Source organism: Lipophrys pholis, assembly GCF_963383615.2.
Source record: "Lipophrys pholis genome assembly, chromosome: 1".
NCBI classification, from domain to species: domain Eukaryota; kingdom Metazoa; phylum Chordata; class Actinopteri; order Blenniiformes; family Blenniidae; genus Lipophrys; species Lipophrys pholis.
Window position 1 is genome coordinate 9,332,373 of NC_137635.1, and position 15,738 is coordinate 9,348,110.

The 15,738-nt window shown below is 46.4% G+C and overlaps 1 protein-coding gene across 1 annotated transcript in view; it reads right to left on the reverse strand.

Annotated features, from left to right (window-relative positions):
- The window catches only part of LOC308122430 (SRC kinase signaling inhibitor 1-like), a gene marked incomplete at its 3' end in the record, with an annotated part of 41,442 nt that overhangs the window by 4,847 nt on the left and 20,857 nt on the right, over positions 1 to 15,738 (reverse strand). Inside the window, 12 exon segments of the mRNA XM_080484224.1 lie at positions 1 to 68; positions 152 to 299; positions 1,105 to 1,235; positions 1,501 to 1,676; positions 2,526 to 2,686; positions 4,755 to 4,778; positions 5,018 to 5,058; positions 5,409 to 5,498; positions 6,797 to 7,725; positions 11,485 to 11,656; positions 12,408 to 12,537; positions 14,771 to 14,972. The exon segment at positions 1 to 68 is cut by the window's left edge and continues 200 nt beyond it. Of these exon segments, the coding sequence (XP_080340350.1) occupies positions 1 to 68; positions 152 to 299; positions 1,105 to 1,235; positions 1,501 to 1,676; positions 2,526 to 2,686; positions 4,755 to 4,778; positions 5,018 to 5,058; positions 5,409 to 5,498; positions 6,797 to 7,725; positions 11,485 to 11,656; positions 12,408 to 12,537; positions 14,771 to 14,972 (2,272 nt within the window).

The following is a 15,738-nucleotide window of genomic DNA, read 5'->3' on the forward strand; positions in this document are numbered from 1 at the left end:
GGTCAGGGGTCAGGTCCTCCGGTCTCTTCAGATCGTCGGGGCTCTGCCACACCCCCTCCGTCACCTGCCTGTCAACACAACGCAGTCATTTGAGGTTACGTGGATGCTCCCACCTCAGAGGTGGGAATTCCCGGTTCCCAGGGTGCTCTACCTGCGCAGCGTGCTGAGAGCGTCCGTCATGGTGTTGCATCGCTTCAGCAGAGCGTCCAGCCGGTGAGGCTCCTCCTTCAGGAACTTCACCGCCTCCACCTCCACCCGAAGCACCACCCGCATCTTACTCTGCAGGCCGGGGAACTGGTCTGCAGGCCGGACACACACACACACACACACACACACACACACACACACACACACACACACACACACACACACACACACACACACACACACACACACACACACACACACACACACACACACACACACACACACACACACACGACATTAACTGTCAGTTCTACTAACGTGTCTTTGGAAGAGAAGATTCGTCAAATTCTTCATATTTATTGACATTTTTGTGAGAAAGACTTTCATTCTAATGAATTTAAGATTCTTTGAGACTCAATGTCATTTGTTAAACCTTTTTTTTTTGAGTTTTTGAGACAAATTGAAAGATTTGGGCCGATTTCAGATCTTTTCTGATAATTCATTTTCATTACAACAAATGTTGGACTAGTTTCTTTATTTATTTTTGACTGAATTGAAACCAATTTGAAGCCATTTTAAACGGATTTCAGACCCTTTCTGAACCTTACTGAAGCCTAGTTGGTGTGGTTTTTGGCCAGATTCAGACTTTATGAAGTTGGTTTTGATCAACACCAGACTCAGTTTCGACTTGTGTGTTTGTTTCTGTCTTGAATGTTATTGTTTGTTCATTTGCTCCAGATGAATTTCAGGCTGATTTGAGATCTTCTGTGGACTTTGGCTGGTTGTTCAGACCTTTTCCTTAGGATGTTTTTTTCTTTAGTTTTATGAGTGCTGATCAAGTGTTTTGGACTCGTGCATTATCGCAGCAATGTGAGAAACTGAGTGTGACCTGATTGGACAACAGCTCCAACGTTTCTAAAGCTTTGAAAGAAGCACATGAGGGACAAGGTGACTTACTCTTGAGCTCAGTGAGCGTCTCTCCCAGCATCCTCAGCTCTTTAGCCTTCTGCTCCACGTCCTGCTCCGTCACCAGCCCGTGGTTGACGGACGAGTTCCTCTTCAGCTCCTCCACCGATGTCTCCAGGTCGCTGCGGATGACACGTCACATGTTTCCTCTCACTTCACTGTCTGATCACCTGTTGATCACCTGGTTCACTGTCTGATCACCTGTTGATCACCTGGCTCACTGTCTGATCACCTGTTGATCACCTGGTTCAGTGTCTGATCACCTGTTGATCACCTGGCTCACTGTCTGATCACCTGGTTCAGTGTCTGATCACCTGGCTCACTGTTTGATCACCTGGTTCACTGTCTGATCACCAGAACCAGAACCAGAACCTCCTGTGCACTCACTGCAGCTGCTGGATGAGCAGCTCCTCCTGGTTCAGGTACTTGAGTCTCTCCTCCTCCACCAGGAGGCGCTGTCTCTGGAGCGGGTCCTCCTGCGTGCGCATGGCGTCCAGCATCATGAGGCTGAGCTCGGACTCGGTCTGCCGGAGCAGCGCCAGCACGGCGTCCTGGTTCTCCAGCTGTGAAAAGCACATCCCAGCGTTAATTCAGACTCATTTGAGTTGTTTGATTCGGTTAAGATCATTTTTACACTCATTCAGATGAAATCGGGTCAGTTTTACAATCAAACAGTTTTTAAGGTTTTGTGGATGACTTCAAACTCATTTCAGATTATTTTTTTCTAACTCGTGCGAATATCGGTTTTAAATGTATATTACATCATTTTCCATGGAGTTTGAGTTTTAGACTAATTCAAGATATATACATTTCTTTTAGACTTGTGTTTTAAGACTAATTTGACTTTTGGACAAGTTTCATTGTGTAACTTTGATTGTGTAATTTATATTCTAAACTAGTTTCTGTCTGATTTAAGAATCATTTTCAAATGTATTGTGCAGTTTGAGAAGACTAAAGAACAATTTGAGGTATTAGGAGAGTTTAAGATTGATTTCATCCTAATTTAGTTTTGTTTGTTTTTAAGGACTTGAAGAACTAGATCATGTAGAGGCTATCTTAGATTTAATCTGGACTGTTTTTATGGGGAATGTGAGGCTGGTAATCTGCTGCTTTTAGTCTCATTTCGGACTAAATTTAACAAATTCAGATGAGTGATGAACTGGTTTTAGAATCATGTCTGATTTGTTATAAACTCAATTTCAGAATACTTAAGAGCCTTTTTTTTCTTACTTGTTTAACAATAGTTTTAGAAAGATTCTCTTTTGAATAGTTTTAGTTGAATATTGAACAACATTTGATTTGAATTACAATCATTTCATGAGCAACGCTGGATTATGGTTTAGATCGCATTAATGTGTGTATGTATGTGTGTGTGTGTGTGTGTGTGTGTGTGTGTGTGTGTGTGTGTGTACCTGCATGTTGCGCAGCTGCGACAGCTGCTTCCTCAGAGCATTGGTGTTCTGCTGCAGCCCCTGCAGGTGGAGCTGCATCTGCAGGCGGGACACCGTCACAGGCTGATGGAGTCCTGAGGGCGGAGGAGGCATCAGGGCGAGTGGAGCGGAGGGCGTGAGAGCTACTGAGAGAGAGAGAGAGAGAGAGAGAGAGAGAGAGAGAGAGAGAGAGAGAGAGACAGAGACAGAGACAGAGACAGAGAGACAGAGAGAGAGAGAGCTTAAATTCAGTTTTATTTGAAGCAGGTTTCCTTTCTAACACAGAGCTGATAGAAACGGTTCCAAATCACTGAGAGAATTAAAGGTTTTAAAGGGCTGGAATACATGAGATAGAATGAAAATATTGAGATTTCTTTAATATCAACAGACCAGAAGATACACACACAGTGAGTGGCTTGAGTTTGAGGAAGTCCAGCAGTTGTATTTGATTCAGATCAGAGTTTTTCCTAACTCTGGTCCTTCATACGGAAACACAACATGCAGAAGTAAAGTTACTGTTAACTTTTGTCAAAACAAGGTTTTTAGACATTTCAAGTCCTGTGACCGGCAAAGTTAATGCTTTCTACTGTTACAGTGATAAGAACACTGGTGTGTCCAGGATTCAGTCACAGCGACTCAGAACAGTTTCTATCAGTGCTGCAGGTCGGAGGAGGAAACAGGTCAGGGGGAGGAAACAGGTCAGGAGGAGGTAACAGGTCAGGGGGAGGAAACAGGGATGGAGCAGACAAACAGCAGGTTCACTCAATCCAATCCAGGTGACATGAAGGACGATCTCCACATCAGATTATCCTGAAAGACAACCAGTGTGATGCATGGAGGGTGAGGGAAGGGAAGCCTCTATGATGGGGAAGAGCTTCTATGGTAGGGTGGGGCTTATTGATGTGGGCGGGGCTTCCACTGTGGAGGTTTAGCTTCTTGATGCAGGTGCCGGCCCTCCTTTAACCAAACTACCCCCCCCCCCACGAAGTGTTGGATGAAACTAAACTATGAAGTTTGATGACACGTACATGAAGGAGACGTAGAATTCTGGACAAAATAACAAGCTGGACGAGTCAAATATATCATCACCTTTAATAAAGGAGTGAAAATGAGGTGAAGTTATCTGACTGAGCACCGATCTGATCTGACTGGTGATGTAAACACTAAATCTGATCACGTCTGAGGAGGTGCGACTTGCTGAGATCGACAAGAACTCAAACTGCAGTTGGCTCAGGGGTAATCCTGAAAATCAGGACGACTGCAGCCGGCTAGACGAAGTCTGAACGTCTTTCTGACCCAAACAGCTTCAGAGGAACGTCGAGGAAAACGTCCAGTTGTCAGAAGATTTGACATGAAGCCACGGAAGCAGCCAGCGGTGACGTCTGAACCTAATGAAGACCGACGGTGCGTCTTCACTCAGGCGGAAGAGTCGCTGATGGACCTCAACAGGGAGGAAAACTCGTCAAGTTTCCCTGAAATCTGTTCCTGAGGACAGAAAATGTTGGCTTGAATCAAGTCTTAACTTGGGATTTTGTGCTGCCCTGAATTCTGAATTTAGGCCATTAAACAGTTTCTTACTACACCGCTTGGAAGCTTAAGGGACAGTTCGATGGTTTGAATCCAGTCGGGTTCCTTTAAGTTCACTCAAAACGAGTTTCCACTCCAGAGTCAAATGTAGATTGACCTCAGAGCTGGTTTTAGTCCATTTAGTAACGTTAGGCCTCAGGACAGCAGCACCAACAACTTCATTAGATTTTGGGACAAGTTCTTCTTTTAGTGGCATTGGGACAGAAAGCCGAAGATAAAACCGGTGACAGTCACACTGGAATGGCAAACTGAACATTATTACGAAATAAATCTATCGATTTATCTCTGATGAGATTTTAAAATGTGCATTTTAAGCTTTTTGTATGAATTATGACAGAGGAGTCACAGAAAGAGAAAACGTTTGGAAAAAAAAACAACATAATCTTCTGTTGTTTGTGATTCAATGCAACTCGACACAGAAAACAGAGAAATGAGGAGCTTTCAGAGAATCAGTCCTTCAAACTCACATGGAGGAAGGAGACAGAGGTCTACACTGGACTACGGAGTTGGGGGGGGGTTCGGGTGCAAGGTAAACGGGGTGGGGGGGCAGGGGGGCTGTTACAGGACAGACAGGGGAAACAAGTGTTGGGGTTGCAGGTATCAGACACACAGAGCTGTAGCTACCTTTCTTTTTTTTAGTTGGTCCAGCTAAAACAAGAAGCACGGCAGCAGTTACAGAGCAGCAGGTACAGAGCAGCAGATAAAGAGCAGCAGTTACAGAGCAGCAGGGAGGGAAGCAGAGAGCAGCAGAAGGAAGAAGCAGCCATCACATCACAGACTTTAAGAATTAAAATGAAAGAGCAGCGGCTCAGTGAGAGAGAGAAGAGATATTGAACAAGCAGCAGCGCAGTAACAAGCAGTTTGTCTGGTTTCATGGTGAAACTTACTGTCAGTCCCTGAACAGTCGCTGGCCGACTCCAATTTCTCCCTGCAGGACAAAACACACAGCAGATACTCAACAAAGAGTTGAGGGAAAACTGTCAGGAGTCAATCAGTTTGTATAGTTAGTATTAAATATCCTTCCTGTCTGACCTGTCTGAGTGTGTTATTAGTGTGTTAATAAACATTGATGTTTCTCAGCCTGCTAACTGACTTTTTATATATAATAACAAAAAGACACAACGTGTGTGTGTGTGTGTGTGTGTGTGTGTGTGTGTGTGTGTGTGTGTGTGTGTGTGTGTGTGTGTGTGTGTGTGTGTGTGTGTGTGTGTGTGTGTGTGTGTGTGTGTGTGTGTGTGTGTGTGTGTGTGTGTGTGTGTCTCTCTCTCTCTCTCTTACGGGCTCTCTGCCTCCGGCGCTCTGCTCAGCACTCTCTGCAGTAACCCGGTCAGGCTGGCGATCTGCTTCTCCATTGCCTCCATCCGCTCCCTGGATTCACAGCAGACATGCAGAGAACACCATGACCAACACTGACTAACACTGTGACAACACTGTGACCAACACTGTAACAACACCGTGACCAACACTGTGACCAACACTGTCATCAACACCGTGACCAACCCTGACCAACACTGTAACAACACTGTCATCAACACCGTGACCAACACAGGAAGCAACACAGTGACAACACCATGACCAACACTGTGACAACACTGTGACCAACACTGTAACACCGTGACCAACGCTGTAACAACACTGTCATCAACACCATGACCACCACTGACCAACACCATGACCAACCCTGACAAGCACCGTGACAACAATGTGACCAACACTGAAACAACACATTAAGCAACACTGAAAACAGTGAGACCAACATTGTGACAAAACCGTGAGCAACACAGTGACAACACTGCAACAACACTGTGACAACATTGTGACAACACTGTAACAACCCCATGACCAACACAGTGACAACACTGTGACCAACACCATGACCAAAACTGTGACAACACCGTGACCAACACAGTGACAACACTGTGACCAACACCACGACAACACCGTGACCAACACTGTAACAACACTCCGACAACACCGAGACCAACACTGTGACAACATCATCACCAACACTGTGACCAACACCGTAACTGTAACCAGCATGTTTCACATAAATGTGAACAGAAGCTTCACTTTGAGCTCTGAACAGCTCAGTTCAGAGCTTATGAACAACTTAAAATAAGTTGTTTTTTTGCATTAACACCCCTGCAGCTCTCGTCATGTCATTAACACATCAGACAGAGACGTGTGTTGCTTCTCATGAGCCTACGTATCAGTGACGTGGTACCAAAGCTTGAAGCCTCCTTTAACAAACACTGCAACATTACAGTAAAGCCAATCACACCAACATACAAAACCAGGTACATTTACTGCCAGGGTTAACACTGATGACTATTAGCGCATGCAATAAAGCTATTTTTCATTGATTTTGATGGGAGCAGCTTTAATTCTCAGTTTGTGTGTTTTCATTATTTGTGTGTACTTTGGCCAACTCGCTTTGATGAAAAATCAGTTTGAATCACCAACAACAAAACATGCAGCGATATACCAGAACCAATGCGACGGTTATTAAACTAAGTGATAGGAATGTTATTCAGACAGGTGGTGAGAGTGAGAAGAATTGGGGAATCGGCCCTTCAGAAGTCTGTTTCGTTGTGTATTATCATTACTATCATGAATATTATTGAATTAATTTAAATATTATTGAAGCCAACACGGAGACATCCTACCTGGTTTCAGTCTCATTCCCCATCAGAGGTGATCCGAAGCCTCCGGGCCCCCCGCCGTCCACCCCCGGCCCGGCCATCAGGCAGAGCTGCTCGGAGGTGAGGCCGAGTCCCGGGCCCTGGCCCCGGGCTTTGGGACTGTCCCCGAACACTGAGGAGGACATGGAGTCCCGTCGAAGACTCTGCCTCCCCGGAGACCCCCGGCCGGGCATCGTGCCCCCATAGGAGTCCCTCATGTCGGGGATCTTCTGCGGCGAGGAGGGCGGGGCCACCCGCAGCCCCATGGCCAGCACTGACGCAGCGTAGGCGTCATTATACAGCGGGCCTCCCGGCCTGTAGAGGGCGCCACTTTCCATCAGCTCTCCTTGTAAAGCGGCGGCAGAGTAGGAGGTGAGGGAGCGCACGGACCCGGCCCCACCTCCTCCCCCGCCTCCTCCGCGGCGGTACAAGGAGCCATAGGGGTCGGCCCGGGCCGGCAGGGGGGAGTGTGGCCCCCCCGCGAGGCTCATCCGGCTGGGGTCCGGGCCCAGAGAGTAGGGGTCGGCGTAGATCCCGCCCCCGCCGCGATCGTCTCCCCGCAGGAGCACCATGCTCCGGGAACCGCCCACCTCGTCGTCGGGCTTCACGTCGCGGCGCTCCAGGATGGCGCTGGACGAGGCGCAGAAGGCCTGCTGGCCGTGGTGCGGCTGGTGGAGCGGCGGCTGCTGGTGGGGGGAGGAGTGGTGGGACTGGGAGTGCGGGTGAGGTAGAGAGTGGGTGTGGTGTGGCGGCCCGGCGTATGACGAAGGTCGACCGCCGCCGTAGAGCAGGCGCACCCGGGATGGAGAGCCCTGAGGAGGCGAGGCGGACGAGGACGAGTGCTGGGAAGACATGGGAGGGTTGCTCAGCCGGCGGTTTGGAGGAGAGTCCTGAGGAGCGTACACCATCTCCCTCTGAAAACACACAAACACACACTGAGCACACCATCTCCCTCTGAAAACACAAAAACACACACACTATTCTGTTATCAGTCAGAAACTCTGGGTTGTATCACAGATGTGACATTTAATACAGTGTGATTTAGTTTTTAATACCTCCAGAGATCTTTTCACCTGCAGACAGTTTTCAAGTAAATGTCTGTTCTTTCACTCACATTCAGTTTATACTTCTCTTCTGCTTTAATTCAGACGATAAACAACATTTTGAACTCTACACTGAAAAACACCAGACTGACTGCTTAGAAATCTCTGTGCTGATTTCCACATATTTACTCGCAGCTTTAGCCTGAAAACCAAACGAGTGAATTTATTCTACCCAGTTGCTTTACCAACATTCAGTCTGAGAAGAAAATGGATTATTCCTGAATAAAATGGTGACGGCCTTTTATAACATTGACTATTATTTATGTTTACAAGTTCAGAAACATTTTTCTTTTCTTCAGACTGGAAACAACTTCAGCTTGTCCTTGAATAATATTTGATGACTCTAATTTAAATCTTGATATTTCATTGGTTCAAAAGATTTTAACAGTAAAAAGTTTAAATCTACAAACTTGCATCACTACATCGGAACGGATGCATTAAACTTCGTCCTAGTTCAAACAGGGTCCTTATCGCAGTAAATGAGAGCAGTTTACTGGAACGTCCACCGGCTCAGAGATGGAGCTTCATGATTGACAGGAAAGACTCAGAACTGGGTCCTGAAGTGCAGTTTAAGTTGCACGTGATTACACTGATGGGCTGAGAATAAAAGGATTATCTTCTGGCATCAATCCCAAATGTCAGTGAGGACGGCGAAACAGACAAGAAAGACCAGAAGATAAGAGGAGGAAGAGGAGGAGGAGCAGAGTTGAAACAGCGTCGGAGAGAAACAGCCAGAAAAACACAGAAGACGACAAGGTAACATGTGACGCACACAGCCATATTCTGGAGACGATGCAAATCGAAAAGCCAATATTTCCATGTAATAACCTTCAGCCTCGTATAACGACACCCAGTGGACGTCCTCACAGCAGACGCTACCGCCATCGTCCTCATGTGGTATCTTAGCAACAGCATCCAATTTCAGCCCACCTCCAAGACCCCCACAGTCACCAGACGTCTATCACTGACCACTCTCCGTCCTCCACAGTCACCAGACATCTATCACTGACCACTCTCCGTCCTCCAGTCACCAGACGTCTATCACTGACCAATCTCCGTCCTCCACAGTCACCAGACGTCTATCACTGACCACCCTCAGTCCTCCACAGTCACCAGACGTCTATTACTGACCACCCTCCGTCCTCCACAGCCACCAGACGTCTATCCTGACCACCCTCCGTCCTCCACAGTCACCACACGTCTATCACTGATCACTCTCCGTCCTCCACAGTCACCAGACGTCTATCCTAACCACTCTCCGTCCTCCACAGTCACCAGACGTCTATCCTGACCACTCTCCGTCCTCCACAGTCACCAGACGTCTATCCTGACCACTCTCCGTCCTCCACAGTCACCAGACGTCTATCACTGATCACTCTCCGTCCTCCACAGTCACCAGACGTCTATCACTGACCACTCTCCGTCCTCCACAGTCACCAGACGTCTATCACTGACCACCCTCCATCCTCCACAGTCACCAGACGTCTATCCTGACCACTCTCCGTCCTCCACAGTCACAAGACGTCTATCCTGACCACTCTCCGTCCTCCACAGTCACCAGACGCCTATCCTGACCACTCTCCGTCCTCCACAGTCACCAGACGTCTATCACTGATCACTCTGCCACCTCCACAGTCACCTCGAGGACCCCCAAAGTCCATGTGACTGTCCTCACGGTGCGACTGTCTTCACAGTGCGACTGTCCTCAGTGTGGGTAAAACACACGTCCTCGTGGTCACCTTGGCCGTGATGGAAGCAGCCATTGTCCCTCTCACACATAAAAGCCGAGGTGAGCCGGCGGCTTGATAAGGCCGTAAAACGCTCGGTGGGTTTCACAGCCGGAGACGGTGGTCGATCCCGAGAGAGCGGATGACCTCCAAAACATCGGCGGGTAGTTACAAATCACAGAGGCAGGAAGGCAGACGCACGTACAGGCGTGTAAACACCCACACCACCGCCACTTGACCGGCAGCAACAAAATGTCAACCGTGTGTAAAACATTTAGGCTGATAAGCATTCAGACGGATGTTTCATGGTGGTTTTTTGTGTTTCCCTGTGTTTTACAGTGCTTCTGTTTTACAGTGTTTCTCTGTGTTTCTTGGCATTTCCTGTTGTTTCCCAGTATTTCACTGTGTTTCACAGTATTTCAGTGTTTCTCAGTATTTCACAGGGTTTCACAGGGTTTCACGGTGTACATCGACTCTGTCATGTCAGTCTACTTTATGATTTATTTCATCAATGAAAAGCAGCGTTCTGTAACACGCCAGATTAAAGCCTGTTCATTTCAATAATTACTGTAATTAGACTGCAACAAAATGCAGCTCTATGGTGAAAACACTGCGGCTGTGAGAAACGCACACAGGATTAGTAATCTCTCTAATCCTGCTGATGCTCATTTATTCAGCCAGCAGATGATTTATGAAGTAGATGGAAGCTTCTCACCAGCAAGAGTCAATCTGACTCATTAAACTCATTTTTGGGAGCGCTGACCAGCGGTTTTTAAGACAAAACGAAGATGTGGCGATCTTCAGCATTAATTCAAACATTATTTAACAACGCCGTGAAACTTTTCTTTACAGTTTTTCTTTCAGCCTGGTTTCTCACTGAGATCCAGATAAATTACCTCCAGCAGAGCAAAGTCCTGCAGGACAGCTACATTTTATTAATTTTTAAATTTTCTTTTTCAGTTTTCAGATAATTATCTTTTATTCTCTTGGTCTTTAAAGTCCGATTAGGATTGGATTATAATCTTGCCTTTTTCCTGATTTTTCCTGTCTGGAACTGCTGGATAACAATCTTGGACCATGTTGGTCTTTGTTGGAACCTGACTCAAACTCACACATTCAAATGATTCATCCTCTCACTGAATATGTTCTGCTTGGAATCATTATTTGACGTAAAAAACAGTTTGTGATCAGCCGAAAATAATCGCACTACTGAGCCATAACATTATGAGGCTGAAAGGCTGAATCAGAGTTTTGGTGGGAACCTGGAAACTGATTATGTATATTGATGAGTGTGAATGTGATCAACAGTGGTTTTTTTTCTATTTTTGTTGATGAGTTCTCTTTTTATATAAATAATAAAATTGTATTGTTTTTATGTATTTGATTGTTGTATTCTAATACAATTCTATTCTGTTAGTGCTGTGTCATTTTTATTATCCTTTATAACTTTACGTTAATTTATTTGAGCTATCTTATTAGTATTTTCATGCATCGTTGTAATTGTGTTGTCATAATTATGTGTAGTTTCTAGTTTTTATTATTTAAACAACCATCATGTATTTTATTTAACGAATATTACTTATTAGTGATGTTGTTATTAATAATATTAATAACTGTGTAGCTTTAGTGAAATTAATTTAAAAATGGTAAAGAGCTGTACCTAAGGTGGCGCAGTGTGGCAGTGGTTAGCACTGCCAGGTAACATCAATAAGTCCAGGTTTGATCGTGGGTCTTTGTGTGGAGAGTTTGCATGTTCTCTCTGTGGTTGTTTGGTTGGTTTGTGACTCTGAAATGTGATGGATGATGGCTTGTCTGCAGGTCATGGAGTCAGACGTACACTCACTCGGAGGTCGCCGTTGGCCAGGTGGGGGTTGTGGTGTCCGGGGTACGTGCCGTACACCGGCTCTTTGCAGTAGATCTTGATGACGCAGCGGTCCTGAACGTCCCGGGGATCCTCCAGCTCGTAGAACACGTTCCGGGTCTCATCTTTGATGAGCAGAGCCGTGCTGGGAGACCTGAGAGTCCAGAAGAATCCAAACACAATGAGACGCATCATGAAGGGAGCAGTGTGTGTGTGTGTGTGTGTGTGTGTGTGTGTGTGTGTGTGTGTGTGATGGGGGGAACTATGCGAGCTGCTCGTAATTAGAAAATGAAACAGAAACAATCAGATGTGAAACTCGTCACAGATGTAGGGTTGCTGTGAGCTTGAGTTCAGAGCTCCTGCAGATAATAACTGAGCGGCATCGTTCACATAATCTATAATTAACAGCTTGCTGAAAATAAACATTGATTTTTGGACCCACTTATTTTGAAAAATGGGATCATTTTGGTCCTGAAAACAGCTGCTGACGTTCCTGCTCATCAGCCTTTTATTCGTCACGTCTTTATTGTACTTCAGATTTTATCATTTAATTTAGACAGCTGTCCTTTATTTAATTTTTTGTCATTTATTTTCTTCTGACCAATATACAATTCTAATATCACTGTCATACCTGAATCTGTGTGACCTCACTTCCTGATGTCCTACCTGAATCTGTGTGACCTCACTTCCTGATGTCCTACCTGAATCCGCGTGACCTCACTTCCTGATGTCCTACCTGAATCCGCGTGACATCACTTCCTGTGGTCCAAACTGAACCAGTGACATCACTTCCTGTTGTCATACCTGAATTTGTATGACATTACTTCCTGTGGTCCTACCTGAATCTGTTACATCATTTCCTGTGGTCCAACCTGAATCTGTGACATCACTTCCTGTGGCCATACCTGAGCATGGCCATGGTGAGCCTCTGGGGGAACATGTGCACGATGAGCGCCCTCAGTGTGTCTAGGCTGGTCAGCTCGTGAGTCAGGTGAACCCGGCGCGTCTCCTCCCCGAGCTGCAGGAACAGGATCCCTGCATGGAGGGACAGGTATCTGTTAATGTTCCTCTTCTGAAACAACCACGTTCAAATACCGTGGATACCTGGTCACATACAAGCACACGGTGCAAAACATAACTTCTCTCTGATTGGTTACTCAAAATGTCAATCAAATCTAAGACACGCCTCTTTTGTTGATGTGTTTTAATAGAAAAAAAAAGAGATTTTATACTTCATTTATTCTGGAACATCAACTCTTTCCATTAAAGTGGGAACTAAGTGAACTACTGAGAGTAAAAATCAACAGAGATCAGAATCAATAAATCAAACTAAAAGTTTCACTATAAAAGGCTTAAAATGGAGTTTAGAGTTCAGTTACTGTCTAAAGTCTGTGTGTGTGTGTGTGTGTGTGTGTGTGTGTGTGTGTGTGTGTGTGTGTGTGTGTGTGTGTGTGTGTGTGTGTGTGTGTGTGTGTGTGTGTGTGTGTGTGTGTGTGTGTGTGTGTGTGTGTGTGTGTGTGTGTAGCATTGATCTAAATGTCGAGTTCGAACTGTAAATGTTTCAGCAGTGAAACATTAATCAGACATTCTGAGACCTTTAAAGTCCAGAGTTTGATAAAACACAGTTTCTTTTTCACTCAGTGGATTTATGGACGAAGGAGCTGCTGCCATCTTCTCTTCAGACTATTGATCACATTACAAACGGTTTGATTCTTCTTCACTGGGCTGTAAACACACAACGTTTGTTAACTCAAAATCTGAACAACACAGCAGCTTTCTGTTTCAGATCAGATGCTTTTCTCTGACAGTAGAACACGTACGAGTTTATGAAGGAATAAAAACCAGAACCAGCAGCATAAACAGCTGAGCAGACGGGTTGTTTAACGTGTTAATGCTAGTCACAGATTAAAGCTGGTGGTGAAGCCGTCGTTGTGACTGAATGTAGAAGACATTTTGTGCTGCTTCTCCAGGAAACGGGAAGTTTACCAATAAAACACTGGGTGATGCTAATGCTAATGCTAACAGCGGGAACAGGAAGTCAGACAGAGAGACAACAGCCGCAAAACTATATTCCAGAAATGTAAGAGAAACAAGTTCAGAGAAACTGCACAGTTGCAACATACACCGAGTAAATAAGATATATAAACACAACATATATACACAACGTGTCGTCGTGTGTCTGATGGGCTGCTGACCGGTCCAGGGTGTAATCTTCACCTGTGGACAGCTGACCTGTGTCGCTCCACGCCGAGCTCAATGAATCAGTGTGGAGGATGAATGACGGACAGAAGTCTACGTGGACATTTCAGAACATCGAAGTTGATGTTAAAGCAGAACAATGTGAGGATTTCAGCCAAGTCTGGGTCACGGTATCTGTACCTGCAGCTCTGGTGAGGCACAGATACTTGTGCTCAGGATTTATTGAGAGCGGTGAACTGGTGACTGTGTGAACATTCCAGGACTGAAAAGACATTCCGGTAACATCTTGGAGTCCCAAATCACACAAACCTTCAGAGGACCAGAGGGAAGCCTTCCTCAATAGATCAGGAATAATTCAGTCACTTCAGGATCAAACACACCCTCCTGTCTACCAAACGCACCCATCTGACGACCAAACGCACCCATCTGACGACCAAACGCACCATCCTGTGTGATCTGACTACTCCGACTGCTCTGACTCTGTGGAGAGGATCCAGCAGGACTCACAGATGGAGCTCGACAGTGGTCAGATATCAGTCCGAGCTGGACGTCATGTGTAGGCCACAGGGAAAATACGTTCAATAAGACGGAGGAAACTTAAATCCGCTCTTAAGAGGTTTCAGTGGTGGATTTGTTGTTTCTGCGGGTGTGAAAGGGTGTGAATCCCTACCCCTACCCCTGCCCGGGCTGGGTCTTAATCTACCCCAATCTGTCTGTCTATCCTATCCTTTTCTCTCCTCTATCCTCTCACCCCAACCGGCCAGCAGAAAGCCTCCACCTCTGACTCCCGTTTCTGCAAAGGTTTCTTCCTGTTTGAGGGAGATTTTCCTTTCCACTGTCACTCATGTGGATTTGTTGGGTTTCTCTCTGTTACAAGCATCTAGAAATGACTGTGTTGTATTTGGTGCTATATAAATAAAGTTGAATTGAATGGAATTGAATTGACCTGGCGCCTGGAACTTTGCGGCCTGACCTGACCTGACCTGACCTGGCGCCCGGAACATCGTGATCTGACCTGGCGCCCGGAGCATCATAACCTGACCTGGCGCCCGGAGCATCGTGATCTGACCTGGCGCCCGGAGCTTGGCCTGGCTGGACGAGCGGGCCAGCGGGAGACTCTGGCGCAGCCGGTTCATCCGGTTGAAGCCGATGGGGATGTCGGACTCCGACATGGTCTCCAAGTTCTCGGCTGAGGCGAAGGAAACCCTGCTGGCCTGGTCAGCGAGCGCCGGCTGCGTCGGGCTCAGTCGTGTCACACGAGGCGTTCGAGACTGTGGGGAAAAGAGAAGAGAGGTCAGAAGATAAAGAGGAAGAAATGTGATGAAGGGCAGAGATACGGGAAACAAAGCACATGTTTTTCTCCCTCTACGTTTACAAACAAAATGCTCATTGACATGGACCTGCATGCACACAGACACAGACAAAATCTCCACTGTGGTCGAAGTTTTCAGGAATTATCATTTGTGGTGAAGAAACTCTGTGAGGGAGTGCACCAGCCCCGAGCACACTCCGCTCACTTCCATCAATTTAAAACCTGAGCAAACACGAGCACCGTGACGCTGGCGGCCTCACTGCATCTCCACAGTCACCTGGCCGTCTTCCTCCTGTGACCTGAACGCTCAAGAGAACAAACCAAAGCAGCTCTCATCAGAAGCTGCTGCAGCCGGTTGGTTTAATGAATCCTTGCTGGCAGACCGTCTCCAACTCTCAGCCGCTGCTTCATGAGAGTCCAGGCAAGATGAAGCCGCTGCATCATGAGAGTCCAGGCAAGATGAAGCCGCTGCATCATGAGAGTCCAGGCAAGATGAAGCCGCTGCATCATGAGAGTCCAGGGAAGCTGAGGCCGCTGCATCATGCAGTGTGAGAGTGAGTGGCTGGTGGTAGTTGGAGGGGTCGATGACACAAAATGGCAGCCTCACTTCCATCAGTCTGCCCCAGGGCAGCTGTGGCTACATAAGTAGTTTACCACCATTGAGTATGGAATGAATAAATAATGCAATGTAAAGCATCTTTGAGTGTCCAGAATAGCGCTCTATA